General features: G+C 39.2%; 1 protein-coding gene across 7 annotated transcripts in view; it reads left to right on the top strand.

The window, feature by feature from the left end:
• DISC1 (DISC1 scaffold protein) overlaps nt 1-15,262 on the top strand; it is a 369,386-nt gene that overhangs the window by 124,903 nt on the left and 229,221 nt on the right. For all 7 annotated transcript variants that reach the window (XR_006289703.1, XR_006289704.1, XM_043543293.1 and 4 more), the window contains one exon: nt 4,654-4,889. Coding sequence is in view for 5 of the 7 variants with exons in the window: in XM_043543293.1 (XP_043399228.1) it covers nt 4,654-4,889 (236 nt within the window). In the remaining 2 variants the exon portion in view is untranslated. The remainder of the gene's footprint in view (nt 1-4,653; nt 4,890-15,262) is intronic.

Consider the following 15,262-nt stretch of genomic DNA (forward strand, 5'->3'; position numbering starts at 1 on the left):
AGACTAACACGGCTGTTACTCTGAAACCTGTCATTATGCAAGGCACTGCATTTAGTCGTATGGAGTGGAAATCTATCAACTGCATCCTGGCCACTATGGCTATAGAAGCCCTCTACACCAACATTCCACACAAAGATGGACTACAAACTGTCAAGAACACTATCCCCGATAATGTCACGGCTAACCTGGTGGCTGAACTTTGTGACTTTGTCCTTACCCATAACTATTTTACATTTGGGGACAATGTATACCTTCAGATCAGCGGCACTGCTATGGGTACCCGCATGGCCCCCATAGTATGCCAACATTTTTATGGCTGATTTAGAACAACGCTTCCTCAGCTCTCGTCCCCTAACGCCCCTACTCTACTTGCGCTATATTGATGACATCTTCATCATCTGGACCCATGGAAAAGAAGCCCTTGAGGAATTCCACCATGATTTCAACAATTTCCATCCCACCATCAACCTCAGCCTGGTCCAGTCCACACAAGAGATCCACTTCCTGGACACTACAGTGCTAATAAACGATGGTCACATAAACACCACCCTATACCGGAAACCTACTGACTGCTATATGCCTCCAGCTTTCACCCTGACCACATCACACGATCCATTGTCTACAGCCAAGCTCTACGATACAACCGCATTTGCTCCAACCCCTCAGACAGAGACAAACACCTACAAGATCTCTATTAAGCATTCTTACAACTACAATACCCACCTGCAGAAGTGAAGAAACAGATTGATAGAGCCAGAAGAGTTCCCAGAAGTCACCTACTATAGGACAGGTCTAACAAAGAAAATAACAGAACGCCACTAGCCGTCACCTTCAGCCCCCAACTAAAACCTCTCCAACGCATTATTAAGGATCTACAACCTATCCTGAAAGATGACCCAACACTCTCACAAATCTTGGGAGACAGGCCAGTCCTTGCCTACAGACAGCCCCCCAAGCTGAAGCAAATACTCACCAGCAACCACATACCACACAACAGAACCACTAACCCAGGAACCTATCCTTGCAACAAAGCCCGTTGCCAACTGTGCCACATATCTATTCAGGGGACACCATCACAGGGCCTAATAACATCAGCCACACTATCAGAGGCTTGTTCACCTGCACATCCACCAATGTGATATATGCCATCATGTGCCAGCAATGCCCCTCTGCCATGTACATTGGTCAAACTGGACAGTCTCTACGTAAAAGAATAAATGGACACAAATCAGATGTCAAGAATTATAACATTCATAAACCAGTCGGAGAACACTTCAATCTCTCTGGTCATGCGATTACAGACATGAAAGTTGCGATATTACAACAGAAAAACTTCAAATCCAGACTCCAGCGAGACTGTTGAATTGGAATTCATTTGCAAATTGGATACAATTAACTTAGGCTTGAATAGAGACTGGGAGTGGCTAAGTCATTATGCAAGGTAACCTATTTCCCCTTGTTTTTTCCTACCCCTCCCCAGACGTTCTTGTTAAACCCTGGTTTTGTGCTGGAAATGGCCCACCTTGATTATCATACACATTGTAAGGAGAGTGATCACTTTAGATAAGCTATTACCAGCAGGAGAGTGGGGTGGGGGGAGAGAAAACCTTTTGTAGTGGTAAACATCCATTTTTTCATGGTTTGTGTGTATAAAAAGATTTTCTGTACTTTCCACAGTATGCATCAGATGAAGTGAGCTGTAGCTCACGAAAGCTTATGCTCAAATAAATTGGTTAGTCTCTAAGGTGCCACAAGTACTCCTTTTCTTTTTGCGAATACAGACTAACACGGCTGTTACTCTGAAACCTGTGTGGTAATGGTTACAAATGTTAACTGTTTAAATGGCTGCTGCTGTAATGTTTGTGTAAAATTAATTGCAAACTCTTCAACTATAGTTTAGATTTTTCTTCATATCCCCACCACCCAAAAGGCTCTATTCCTTATTGTCTAAGAAGGAAACCCTCTTTTCTCTAATATTCCTGATCAACTTTAGTGATTACACTGAAGAATGAATTATCCTGGAGGGCTAACTAGAGGCTTGCAGCCATACTCTTCTGATCTTTACTGCAAGGCTCCTTGTTTATAATTTTTTTCGTGTGTTCAGTGGTAGGAAGAGGTGAGGTGGGAAGCATATACATTAAAGAAACAGGGAATTTCTTAGATAACAGTGCTAAATTGAGGTCCTTTCTGTCATCTCACGTGGCTGCCCAAGAGGACATTAAAGATCCCATGACACTTCTGGAAAAGATCAGGAGATAACTGCAGTTTACTAGCCAAAATGTCTATTCTGAATAAAATAGGTTTCAGTCCCCCAAGAATGCATGTGAACTATTTTTAAGTGTATAGTAGCTTTCTCTTTTGCTTATGCAGGCTCTGCAATACTAGTATCTAATTAATTGTAGTGTACGATATTTGAATATGAAAACTGTATTATAAAACCAGTTCTGTTCATCTTCCTGTACATTCCCCCATAAGTCTCTTACTGCACTCATTACAATTAGTACATTTTCAAAGAATGTGGAGGGCTTTGTATTAAGTGAGGCTATCTAAAATTCTGGCAGTATTCCCAAACCAGTAGTACAGAGAAGGAAATGTTTTTTGTGCACACTAAAAACCTGATTTGAGACTCACAAAAACAAAACTGATGTTTTTGGCCTGCTGACCTTTGTTATCTCCTTGACAAATGCCTGTGGGATGAAACATCAGCTACTCTGTTCTCTTGTTGCTACTTCTAAGAAAAAATAAAATTATTGATGCATCTACTGTGCAACATTGCAGTAAGTTGAATTCTTTGAGCTAATTTGGTCCTTTAATATGCAAGAACTGTTTCTTCTTATGCTAAGTAATACAAATATAAAGTTGGAATAATGTTTACTCTCTGGCAAACTTTAAAATATACCTTTCAGAAAGTGAGCATTACTGCCTTACTGAATATTGTTAACATTTAAATTATATACAAAAAACTACATTAAAAGAATGTAAAGGTTGCAAAGTCAAGCTCTCAGAAATTAGGAAATGTCAAATACAAGGTTACCTCTGGATCCTTAATTCAGCCCTCTTGTATATATGCATTATGACAATCTTTAATTATGTGATCACATCTATGTTTTTGACAGGACCCTGACCCCATTCAGTGCACAGGCTGGACAGTGCTTAGTGAATGAGCAGCTATTCAATGTTCCATTTTATCCTCATTAATCTTCAATGTGTAGCCCCAGCACACTATTCAAACCCTGCTCTGAATACAGAATTATTAATTATCCTCATGGGTTTTTCTATGGTGCTCATCATTAGAGTATCTGGGTGCTCCACAAACGTTAATGAATTTATCTCCATAGCACCCCTAGGAGGAAAGGCAGTATTATTTCCATTTTGCAGATGGAGAATTAAGACACAGAGACATTGATGTCAAAATACACATTAATTTTCGGTGCCCATTTTGAGATGCCTAGGGTCTGCTGTTGCAGAGAATGTATCATTTTATAACACTTAATGTGTTCATAGCACAGTTATCATTGACTTTGTTTGCAGTTATAAGCACTCACCTTTTCTACAAATCAGAGCCCCCAGGTGCTAGACACCGAGAAAATGAGAAACTGTGTGGCACAGGCAAGGACAGAATTCAGTTCTCCAGACTAGCATTCAGCTGTCTAGACAATGACATCATTCTTTCTCTTCCATGCAATCCTCTGCCTTGCTCGCTACCCACCTTCTGAATTCTGCAACAAATGAGGCAGTGGTGCTAAGTCAACAGCCTCATTAACTGCACAACCCTGGTTCCTTCTCAGAGCACTATCCATCCTGTGCACAGAATGACACACGGGTCCTATTGAGAATTAGTGTTTGATCATGTCATTAAAGACTACGATAATACACAAAGGGTGGAATTTAGTTTGGACAAGAGTGCTTGACTTTGCAACTTTGTAATGTTTTATTAATGTTTTAATTTTATTTCTTATGCTTTTTACAAACTTAAAAATTGTGGAGTATTGATGCACAGGAGACAGAGTCTCCCTTCTTTCTCTTCCTGTGCCTGCCACCACATTGGCAGATGGGAGGAGCAATTGCAGGGAAAGTCTTGCTCAGCTCCTGCAGCCCTGCACTGATGTAGATGGAATGCTTAGTCTAGATGGAATCTTCAGAAAATTTAGCTGCCAAACTCTAACAAGTCTGTACTGATAATGTGCAAACTCAGATTTTTCATAGGTCCATAACTTGGCCAGATTTTCACAGGGACGGCAAAAGACATATCTCTGACAAAGGGCTGACCTCCAGCGAAGTTTCAAGCGCCTGCTCCAGAGCATGGAGGTGTTAGAGCATCTCAATAAAATGTCTATAAGAAATTATTAACATGGGTAAAAACAATGTATTTTCCCCTAACGTTGTGCTGAGAAACAGTGAAACTGTTTTTGCTGAAAATTTCCAAAAAATTCAGCCTGAGGCAGAGACCCAGTATGGAAAATTTCAGACCAAATGGTCAAAGTCTGGTAAAGTTATAAGAAACTGAAAATAAAGTCTTATAACGGAAAGTGCTTGTCACCTTTAACTATAGACTGCCATCTGCACTGCCTATAATATACTGTGTTTTATTAGCAGCAGAGTTGTTTTCCTTAACAAGGTTAATGAATAAACTTTGGTCTCTACTCCATACAGAAAGAAATTGAAGACCTCAGAGCAAGGCTGGCTGTGCTAGAAGCAAAAGATCAACAGTTAAGACGAGATATTGAAGAGCACGATAGGCTTATTCAGTCGCAGGACTGCGAGTTGACTGCCTTGCTTAGCTGTGTATCTTTGAGAGAGCTACAGGAAATAAGCAAGGCCTTACATGACACTTTAGCATTGTCATATCAAATTCCATTTAGTTTGGATTTCCCTGGGACCATCAAGAGGTATTTATGCATTTTAATTATTTTCCATTATATTTTCAATGACATGTTGAATTTATATTGCTGAACCATTGCATCAGCTGCCATTTGTTTTCCCTCATGCTCTTCAAAGATTACCTGACTCAGAGGAATGTATATTAAAAAAAATAAACCAGATAATCAGAGAAATGCAGACAGAAAAAAGAAGCCTAGTGCTTGCAATATAAACTTTAAAGGGACAGTGTCAGGAAAAAAACCGTGTCTCTGCTTTTCAAAACAAACAAACAAACAAACAAAAACTGTTTTTAATAACACAGATTATTCAGTCTGAAAGATATATAAGAATTAATTTATTTGCTTCTTACTGTTACAAATTGTCTATTCTTTGCATTTTGCTCAGCTTGGACAATAAACACTTCTTGTTTATACCTGGTTCAGTTTCACATTTATTAGTACAAAATGTTTTGGATTTGCAATAGTGCTTATTATTATTTTACTATTATTGATATTCTGACTGTGCCTTGTGTTGTACAGATAAATGTTGAAATTGTTTTTCCAAATTCATTAATACTCAACTGCTCAAACTAAGTTTAGTAACCCTTCTTCTCCTTCCTTCCTTAGTCTTGTTCTGAACATCCTTCCTGGGAGTTCTACCAAGGGATGGCAGCTTTAATTTGTGGCCACTTGCAGAGGCTGAATTAACATCTCTCCAAGGCTTCCTTGTCACACCCTTTGCCCTATTAGAACTGCCCATATTTGGGGTGGGGCTGGACAGCTGCACAGGCAATCTTAATTCTGGCATTTCCTTACATTGAGTGCTTGACTTTTTAACCTTAACATTCTTTTAATGTAGTTTTTTGGATATAATAACAAATTCATTTGCTAATTTCCCTAATACACTTGGAATTATATAATCTGATCAAGTTGATTTGATGGTCAGAGTTTCCAAGGGTTGATATAGCTGCTCTTTATAAATAGTATGGCTGTCAAGCAATTAAAAAAAGTAATCACGATTAATTGCACTGTTAAACAATAATAGAATACCATTTATTTAAATATTTTTGGATGTTTTCTACATTTTCAACTATATTGATTTCAGTTACAACACAGAATACAAAGTGTACAGTGTACGCTTTATATTTATTTTTTATTACAAATATTTGCACTGTAAAAAACAAAAGACATGGTATTTTCAATTCACCTAATAGAAATACTGCAGTGCAATCTCTTTATCATGAAAGTTGAATTTACAAATGTCAAATTATGTACAAAAAAATAACTGCATTCAAAAATAAAACAATGTAAAACTTTAGAGCCTACAAGTCCACTCAGTCCTACTTCAGCCAATCGCTCAAACGAACAAGTTTGGTTACATTTGCAGGAGATAATGCTGTCGGCTTCTTGATTACGATGTCACCTGAAAGTGAGAACAGGCGTTCTCATGGCACTGTTGTAACCAACATCGCAAGATATTTACATGCCAGATGCTCTAAAGATTCATATGTCCCTTCGTGCACCATTCCAGAGGACATGCACCCATGCTGATGACGGGTTTAGCTCAATAATGATCCAAAGCAGAGTGGACCGATGTGTGTTCATTTTCATCATCTGAGTCAGATGCCACCAGCAGAAGATTGATTTTCTTTTTTGGTGGTTTGGGTTCTGTAGTTTCTGCATCTGAGTGTTGCTCTTTTCAGACTTCTGAAAGCATGCTCCATAGCTTGTCCCTCTCAGATTTTGGACGGCACTTCAGATTCTTAAACCTTGGGTTGAGTGCTGTAGCTATTTTTAGAAATATCACATTGGTACCTTCTTTGCATTTTGTCAAATTTGCAGTGACAGTGTTCATAAATCAGACAACATGCTGGGTCATCACCCGAGACTGCTATAATATGAAATATGTGGCAGAATGCGAGTGAAACAGAGCAGGGGACATACAATTCTCCCTCAAGGCGTTCAGACACAAATGTAATTAACGCACTATTTTTTTAAGGAACATCTTCATCATGGAAGCATGTTCTCTGGAGTGGTGGCTGTAATATGAAGGGGCCTATGAATGGTTAGCATATCTAGTATGTAAATACTTTGCAATGCCGGCTACAAAAGTGCCATGCAAACTCCTGTTCTCACTTTCAAGTGACATTGTAAATCAGAAGCAGGCAGTAGTATTTCCCATGAATGTAAACAAACGTATTTGTCTTAGTGATTGGCTGAACAAGAAGTAGGACTGAGTGGACTTGTAGGCTCTAAAGTTTTATATTGTTTTGTTTTTTTATTTGTTTTGTTTATGTAACCAAAAAAAATCTACATTTGTAAGTTGCACTTTCACAATAGAGGTTGCACTACAGTACTTGTGTGAGTTGAATTGAAAAATACTATTTCTTTTGTTTCATTTTTACAGTGTAAATATTTGTAATAAAAATAATATAAAGTGAGTACTGTACATTTTGTATTCTGTGTTGTAATAGAAATCAATATATTTGAAAATGTAGAAAAACATCCAAAAATATTTAATACATATCAATTGGTATTCTATTGTTTAAAAGTGGGATTAATTACAATTAATTTTTTTTGGTTAATCGCATGAGTTAACTGCGATTAATTGACAACCCTAATCAATAGATATTTGTAGAAGACCTTCCTTCTTTATCAGTTGTTTAAAATTCTTCCCCCTTTTGTTTTGATCAAAGACACATTTACCAAAAGCATTTTATTCCCTCAACTATTAATCATCATCAGTTTCAGCATGCTTCCTATTTACTAGCACATGCACTTTCTCCCCAGCACTTTCAATGTGGTAAGTGTAATTTATTCCTTGCATGCTCAAAATATGTGCTAGGCACCATACGGACAAAAATTAAAAAGATATGCTTGCTTCCAACCTAAATAGAGAGAGACATCCTGAGGGATAGGAACAAACAATGGAGAAGGAAGAGAGGGAAGGAAGGTGCATCTTGGGATGCATAATTTTGTTTGGTGCACAGCCTGGTGGCTTCTCTTAATGTACATATAGGAGTATAGACATATTGGGTCACGTTTTCTAATGTGCCCAAGTCCCATTTATAAAAGGGACTAGAGGCACTTTAGAGCCTAGGTCTCGTTGAGTATTAATGGCAATTAAGCTCCTAATTCTCTTTTGAAAATGTTACCCGCTGTCTTTATATGCCAGCAGGACCTTAGAAAAGAATCCTGTTTATCATAACTTTATTTTCTATCTGATCACCAGTATACATTTTTATCTCTTCTTCCTTTTTACCCTTTGCATTTACTGGGTTTGTTTTGATTTTATTAATATTAATGAGGTGTTGCTGTTTGTATGTGCTAATTTATTTTAAAAATTGTCAGAAGAATGTCCAAAGAAAGATTCATCTCTGAATTTTAATCTAGAATGTGGGCAATGGTAACTTGAATTTTTTTGTTGTTCTGTAGCTTTCGTGCCTGTTTTTATTCTATGTGAAAATTTGTCTCTACTGTCTCGCAGTTTGGTGGCCTAGCAGTTGCCAGAGACTATGCTTTGATTCCAGTACCTTCTGTTATTTTTGGATTTGGTTACAGGAGCATATTCAATCTTCTTTTTCTTCTTTCTTGCATTGTCAATAAGTGATTTCAATAGTACTTGACATATTCTATCTTGAAAGTTCTTTAAAAATGTATAAACTAAATAATTGCAGATTGTTATACCATTATATGAGTAAGTTGGAACTCTTGCAATGGGGTCTCATGGTACCAGCATCATAAATAATGTTTCTGCTTTAGGGAAAAAGTGTGTGGGGAACATCATTAGTAATGGGCTCCGAAATAACATAACAGTGAACTTGCTGCTGTATACCTTCTCTGTCATCGTTTCTTTTCCCCTCCTGTTCCCCCTTGAAAAGAATGTGGTGTTTTTTCACCTAATTTAGATTATAAACTTTTGGGGACAGGAAGTTGTCAGATTTTGTGTCAACAAAGATCATGCAGACTTATGGTACTACATAAATAAGAATAATGGATTCAAATCCTGCATTCAGCTCATTTGCTCAAGCCATGTTCTGTGTGCTGGCACCTCTGTGGCTTGGGTGGGAATGCAGTCTCCTCTCCAAGATACTTTACTGCTGAGGTTCTCTCTGGCTTAAGTAGCCTTTGCTCCAGCTGTTCCGCATTGTCCTCCCTCAGTGTAAAGGAAGGTGAATTTGCACTGATTTTCCATTCCTGCCCTGTTTCTTATCTGTCCTAAAACCATGTGCTATGTTGGATTGCAGAAAGCACCTGCAGAGGTGTGCTGCATGGTGTGCAGGCGTTGCAGACTCCCAGCGTGGACTCCCTGCTGCCTCCACAGGAGAACCTTGCTGGTTCTGCTATATTCAAGGCTTTCTGTGTCCAGAGGGGTCGGGAGGGATATGTTCCTACAATAAATGCAGCTCGTTCATCATAACAGGTGAATTTTTAATCTTCTAGGCTGTGCCAAATGATTGGTGTTTTTCTTCAAGACTATAAAGTCACTTACAGTCAAGGTCACAGTGACCTATACCTGGTCCAGTAAATGCTCTGTTGCCACTTTGTAATGTATTAAAACAGCTACAACTGTAAAATAGTGCATCTGGCATCAATAATAATTTATGGCTGCTTGTACATACTGGAAATTATATGTGCCTGAAAAAGTCCTTCACTTTTAGTCAGCTTATTCTGAATTGTCATTCCTTGGGGAAGATATTGGCATGTCAGTTAACAGGTTAAAATACCTAGTCAGAATTAGCAGAGTTTAGTAGATTGTTGTTCAGTTTTGAGTTTGTAACCATTGAGGTTCTTTATTCCTAATGTGAAAGAGATTTAGCTGGTAATGGGGATTTTATTTTATGAAGCATAAAAAAGAAATATTACTAATTCTTTTAAAGATAGTTCAGAGCTATTTGTATGATCAATGAATCAAACTTTAGCCACATATTATTATTCAAATGAATCTATGCATATGAACTACAGTGCTGACGCTTACAGCTGAGCCTCATTCAGTACTGGTGGGTTTGAAGGCCAGCTGGCTGGGTACCAGGTGCAGATATTGTGTATCTGTTCTAATAACGGCATCATGCCAGCCAGTAAAGTGTTGCTGTAAAGTGCCCTTTACTTATTTATTTTATCCATAAATCACATTCAGCAATAGAATAATGCAAGGCTGATGTCAAGTATCCCTTAAAACAATGTGTACTATAATTAAATTCGTTTAGCAACTCTCAGTTGACTGTAAAAATGAAATTTATTTTCCTTTCCTTTGGTCTAAATGTTATTAATTATATAATAGGAACATAATAAAGCAAACTTTGGAGAGCAAGGAAAAAACTCTTAGAGGGAGACTAATTGCACAAGTATTTTTGTACAAAAGCTAGAGTACAAAGTATTTAATGTCTATTTTATTGTAATGTGGATTGAGTGTTGTTCCAAGCTAATCAATTTTCTTTTCAAAAATTCTTTTCAAGGTTACTAATGCACCTTTGTTTTTTCTTGTTCATCTTTTCTATGTGATGAATTATTTGAAAACAAATGCTTTACAGTATATAACTGTAATATTTAGCACTTACATTGCTCTTTTCATGCTCAAAGCATTTTATATACACTTCTTTGGCCCTATTTTGGGAGACAGGGGAATGCTGTGCTAAAACATGGCCACTTAATGTGGCTTCAAATATGTTAGCTTGCATCTTGATGATGCTTTTAGTTGTGTAAGCTGTTTTGATTGAGCTAACATGATTGAAAAACATGGCCTTTTTGGCCTGAAGACAGGCCCCAAACTACTCTTTATAACAACTTTGTGAGGGACTTTGTATTGCTGTCCATTTTTTACTTATGAGGAAACTGAAGTACAAAGAGGCAAGCCACTTGCCTAATGTCATACAGTGAGGCTGTGGCAGAGCTAGGATTGGAACACAGGAGTTCTCAGCTCCACACATCACAACATACCTCTTTCTCAGCTAAGGGAGACGTTTTGGAAATAGGTTTCAGAGTAACAGCCGTGTTAGTCTGTATTCGCAAAAAGAAAAGGAGTACTTGTGGCACCTTAGAGACTAACCAATTTATTTGAGCATAAGCTTTCGTGAGCTACAGCTCACTTCATCGGATGCATACATACTTTTTGGAAATAGTCAAAGAAAGATGGGTCTGTGTTTTGAAGCTCTTTGAATACCTTGTGATGGGTGACCACACACAGAGGGGATGCTGTCAATTTAAAAACTATATGTTGTAAACAAAAAAAATTCTTTATGTAATTTATAACCACAGATTATTAAGTGAAATAATTTTAAAGATTCGGTTCATTTGACACCATACTCTTTGTTTACTTTGTTGCATTTCTCTGTTGGGCAATGAAAATCAAGACGGTCTGTTTCACTTTTGTTTTGTGTTCTCTTTCACAGTTTGATTTAGTATTTTGCCTCATGTGATTTTACCCACATCTACAGGTGAGACTGGGCATGTGACTCTGCAGCACATTATCCCCAAAATGGATTTCAGTGCACTGACTGTTGTCTGTGCAGCTGAATGCCATTCAGGACATAAATTCAATTAAATATCCTTCAGCACACTTGAAACAGTCTGTCTTCCTTTCCACCCTTGCCACACGCCAAACGTTAATTGGTAGAAATTAGTTCCACAGAGTGTGTGTGATCTTTTGAAGATACAGAAATTCTCTGTTCTCTGGATTAGTTATTGCAGTACTGACATGGCCAGGGGCTCCAGGAGCCGAACTTGAAGTTTTGTTTAACTAGTCCACTTTGCTGTAATGTTGCCTGGGGCTTATCTGACAAAGATTAATTCAAAGTGAAGTGCAAATGCTCAGAGGGTGAAAACGTTATTAGATGGAATATTGTTGAACCATTCTGCAATCTCAGTTGAGGACAAAACCAGATTGAGTCAAAAGATCTTGTTTTTAGAAAGATTGATTTATGTGAGAAAGGAGGGAGGGATAAAGAAAGAAAAACATTGTTGCTCAATATGTTTAACAATATGAAAAATAGATTTGCCATTCAGACTGCACTGTACATACATATGGTATCATTAGGGAATTCTGCTGTATGCACAGTTTGTTTCACAATGTAATATTAATGTGACTGTAATATTGCTGCATGAAACAGCTTCCCGGAGGCTGGTATCATATAGGACCTTTTTCCTGTCCTATATTATCATTGGCTTATGGCCATAAATCTGACTGACATTGGTTATTTGGTCTTTTGAATATATTTCTGAAAGAACCAAAGTTCAAAGCAATTGACTACAATTTATAAATAGGTCCCAGTCAGCAGAGTCTTTATCCTGCCAATGCCGATAAAGGAAGTTTTGTGTGTTTTATTGTGTGGACGTTCTTCAGATGAGACCTTAAATTGAGGTCCTCTCTGCTATCTTGTGGACATTAAAGATTCTATGGCACTTTCATAAGTTACTGTCCCAGTAACCGTGACCAAAATCTCCTCATTCCCCCAACTGTCGTGTGGCTACCTAGCTGCCACTCACCTTCCCAGAGGTGGCTGCATTTCAGTGGTGCTATGTGTATAGGTCCTGTTTGTATATAGCTAAATCCTGAGGTCCTCATTCATTTCCCTTGTTCTTGCATTGTGAGAGAGGTTGAATAGATGTTTCTGACCGCTTTCTGTGTACCGTTCATTATTCTATACCCCTTTATCATATCCCCTCTTAGTTATTTCCTCTCTCTTTTCAGTCTCTCTCTGCAACAGATTATTAGAATTCAAGGCAAAGGAGCAACAATAAAGAGGGTAGAGAGGCTGCCAAAAAGTAAAACAGAAAATGAAGTAGATGTGATATATCGCGACTTTAGTAAGGCTTTTGATACTGTCTCACATGACCGTCTCTTAAGCAAACTAGGGAAGTATAGCCTAGATGAATCCACTAAAAGGTGGGTGCACAACTGGTTAGAAAACAGTACTCAGTTATCAGTGGCTCACATTCAAGCTCAAAGGGCATATTGAGTGGGGTCCTGCAGGGATCTGTCCTTGGTCCGGTTCTATTCAATATCTTTTATAAATGATTTGGACAATGCCACAGAGAGTACACTTACTAAGTTTATGGATGGTACCAAGCTGGGAGGGGTAGCAAGTGCTTTAGAGGACAGGGGTGTCATAAGCAAGACACAAGAAGTAATTTTTCCACTCTACTCAGCACTAATAAGGCCTCAACTGAGGTAACGTGTCCAGCTCTAGGCACCACATTTTGGGAAGGATGTGGACAAATTGGAGAAAGTCCAGAAGAGAGCAACAAAATGATTACAGGTCTAGAAAATGTGACCTATGAGGAAAAATTGAAAATATTGGGTTTGTTTCGTCTGGAGATGAGAAGACTGAGGGGTGACACAACAGTCTTCCAAGTACGTGAAATGTTGTTAGAAAGAGGAGGGTGAAAAATTGTTTTCCTTATCCACTGAGGAAAGGACAAGAAGTAAAGGGCTTAAATTGCATCGAGGGAGATTTAGGTTAGATATTGGGAAAAACTTCCTGTCAGTGTAGTTAAGCACTGAAACAAATTACCTAGGGAGGTTGTGGAATCTCAATCATTGGAGGTTTTTAAGAACAGGTTAGACAAATACCTGTTAGGGATGGTCTAGATCAGTGTTTCTCAATGACCAGTCCATGGACTGGTGCCAGTCCCTGAGATCTCCTTCACACAGTTTAGGGGGGCAGCAAGCTGGTCCTTGGTATCAAAAAGTTTGAAAAACATTAGTTTTGATAATACTTCATCCTACTGATTGCAGGAGATTGGACTAGGTGATCTATTGAGAGTCCCTTCCAATCCTATATTTCTGTGATTCTATTTGTGAAAAAGCAAAGGAAGAAAGCACTCTCCAAATGGGGAAGAATTAGGCTGAGGCAGATGCACCGGGGCAGCAAGTACCATTTCATAGCAGTCACTGCAGCTAAGGATAATCACACACTGACCTAAGGCATCATGGAAGTGAAGAAGAGCTAGCTCTTAGTGTAAAATTGATGTTCTCTCCCAGTCTCACACATGGCCTGATTAATTTAGCGTTGTGTGTGAAAGCCTGCAGAGGTTGGGAGAGGGTATTCATCCGTTTAATGTTCAGGCAAACTACGGAGTTACTCTCCCTCTTGCTGCTCTCCCTGTTGGTCATTCTTGTCCCCTATCCAAGAGTTTGTGGCCATTAAATCTGCATAAATAAGGATCCAACTGCTCCTCTCTTGTCCAACCCCAAAGGAGCCACTTGTGCTGATCTTTATGAATGCCCATGCCCCCCTCCCTAAACTTCAGAGCCCAATCTCCAGTATGAGCTCCAACTGTCAGCCTGGACTGGGAGGCTCACTTCCTCTGGCTGTGTAGACATATATCTTTTGTGGCCAGCACTGAATTCCTCCATGGTGTGAGGTGGGTGCAAAGGTCACCTTTCATGATTGCTCTGTTTGTTTCCCTGCCCAGTGCCCACTCATGAAGACTGTTGAAGAGGTTAAGTGGCGTGGAGGGCTTTATGATGGGTCCTTTCACGCTACTGTGATTTCACCTTTAAAGCTTACCACAAGGGTGTAAAATATTCTCTGTCGGGGTGTGTGTATGTTTGTGAGTTAGTCTAAATTATGTGAAATGAGCCTAATTATTAATGTTCTTAAAATACAAGTATTTTATTCTACCCTGTTTGGTTTGCTGTAACTCCCTTTGCAGTGGTCTGTCTATTTTCTTCTTCGTGCTAAGGTCCACAAGTGTGTTACAGTGGGTACTTCAGCCTGCGTGCAGCTTTAGAATAAACCAGACCTGTCAGTCTCTGGCTGCAGGGGAATGCCCTGCTCCCATGGCAGCCTGCAGCTCAACCAGTCCTCCCGGTGAAGAATTTTTCTGAGGGAAATTCCAAGCTTTATTTCAAATGTCTTCAATAACAGTTTGACTCAATAATATGTCTGTCTAATTCTCAGACTCGTCCGAAAGGCTGCATTTACCTTTTGGGGAGACTGTCTCCTTATCTTCCCTTCCTCCCTAAGGTATTTGCAGCAGCTGACACCTCCACAAGCTTTTGGGAGGAAAAACTAGGCTGACAAAAGCCAGAGGCAAAAGTAAGGGCCTGTGTCTTTCGCCTCACTCCCTTATTGAATGTCTCGTTGAGGGGCTCGGTTGGCTCTGCAGGCAGAGAACAGTTTCTTTCACAGCCTAGTCCTGGCAGGGCTGCCTGGGGCCTACTCTTTGGGCAGAAAAGGAATCAGGCAGATTTGGAAAAACTGGCTCCAGGGACAAGTAATTCCCTCTCTTCCTTCTGTGTCAGGGGAATGACTGCAGAAGGAAGATTGTGCCTATGTCCCTAGAGGCCACACAAGCAGCCATGCTTTTGACAATGGAACCCAGCAGCCTCCCCTCAGGTGACCGAGGCTGTGGATGGAGGTAATCAGACACAGCATGGATGCTGCCCATTCTGGAAGTCA

The sequence above is a fragment of the Chelonia mydas genome, chromosome 3 (assembly GCF_015237465.2).
Source record: "Chelonia mydas isolate rCheMyd1 chromosome 3, rCheMyd1.pri.v2, whole genome shotgun sequence".
Classification (NCBI taxonomy): Eukaryota; Metazoa; Chordata; order Testudines; family Cheloniidae; genus Chelonia; species Chelonia mydas.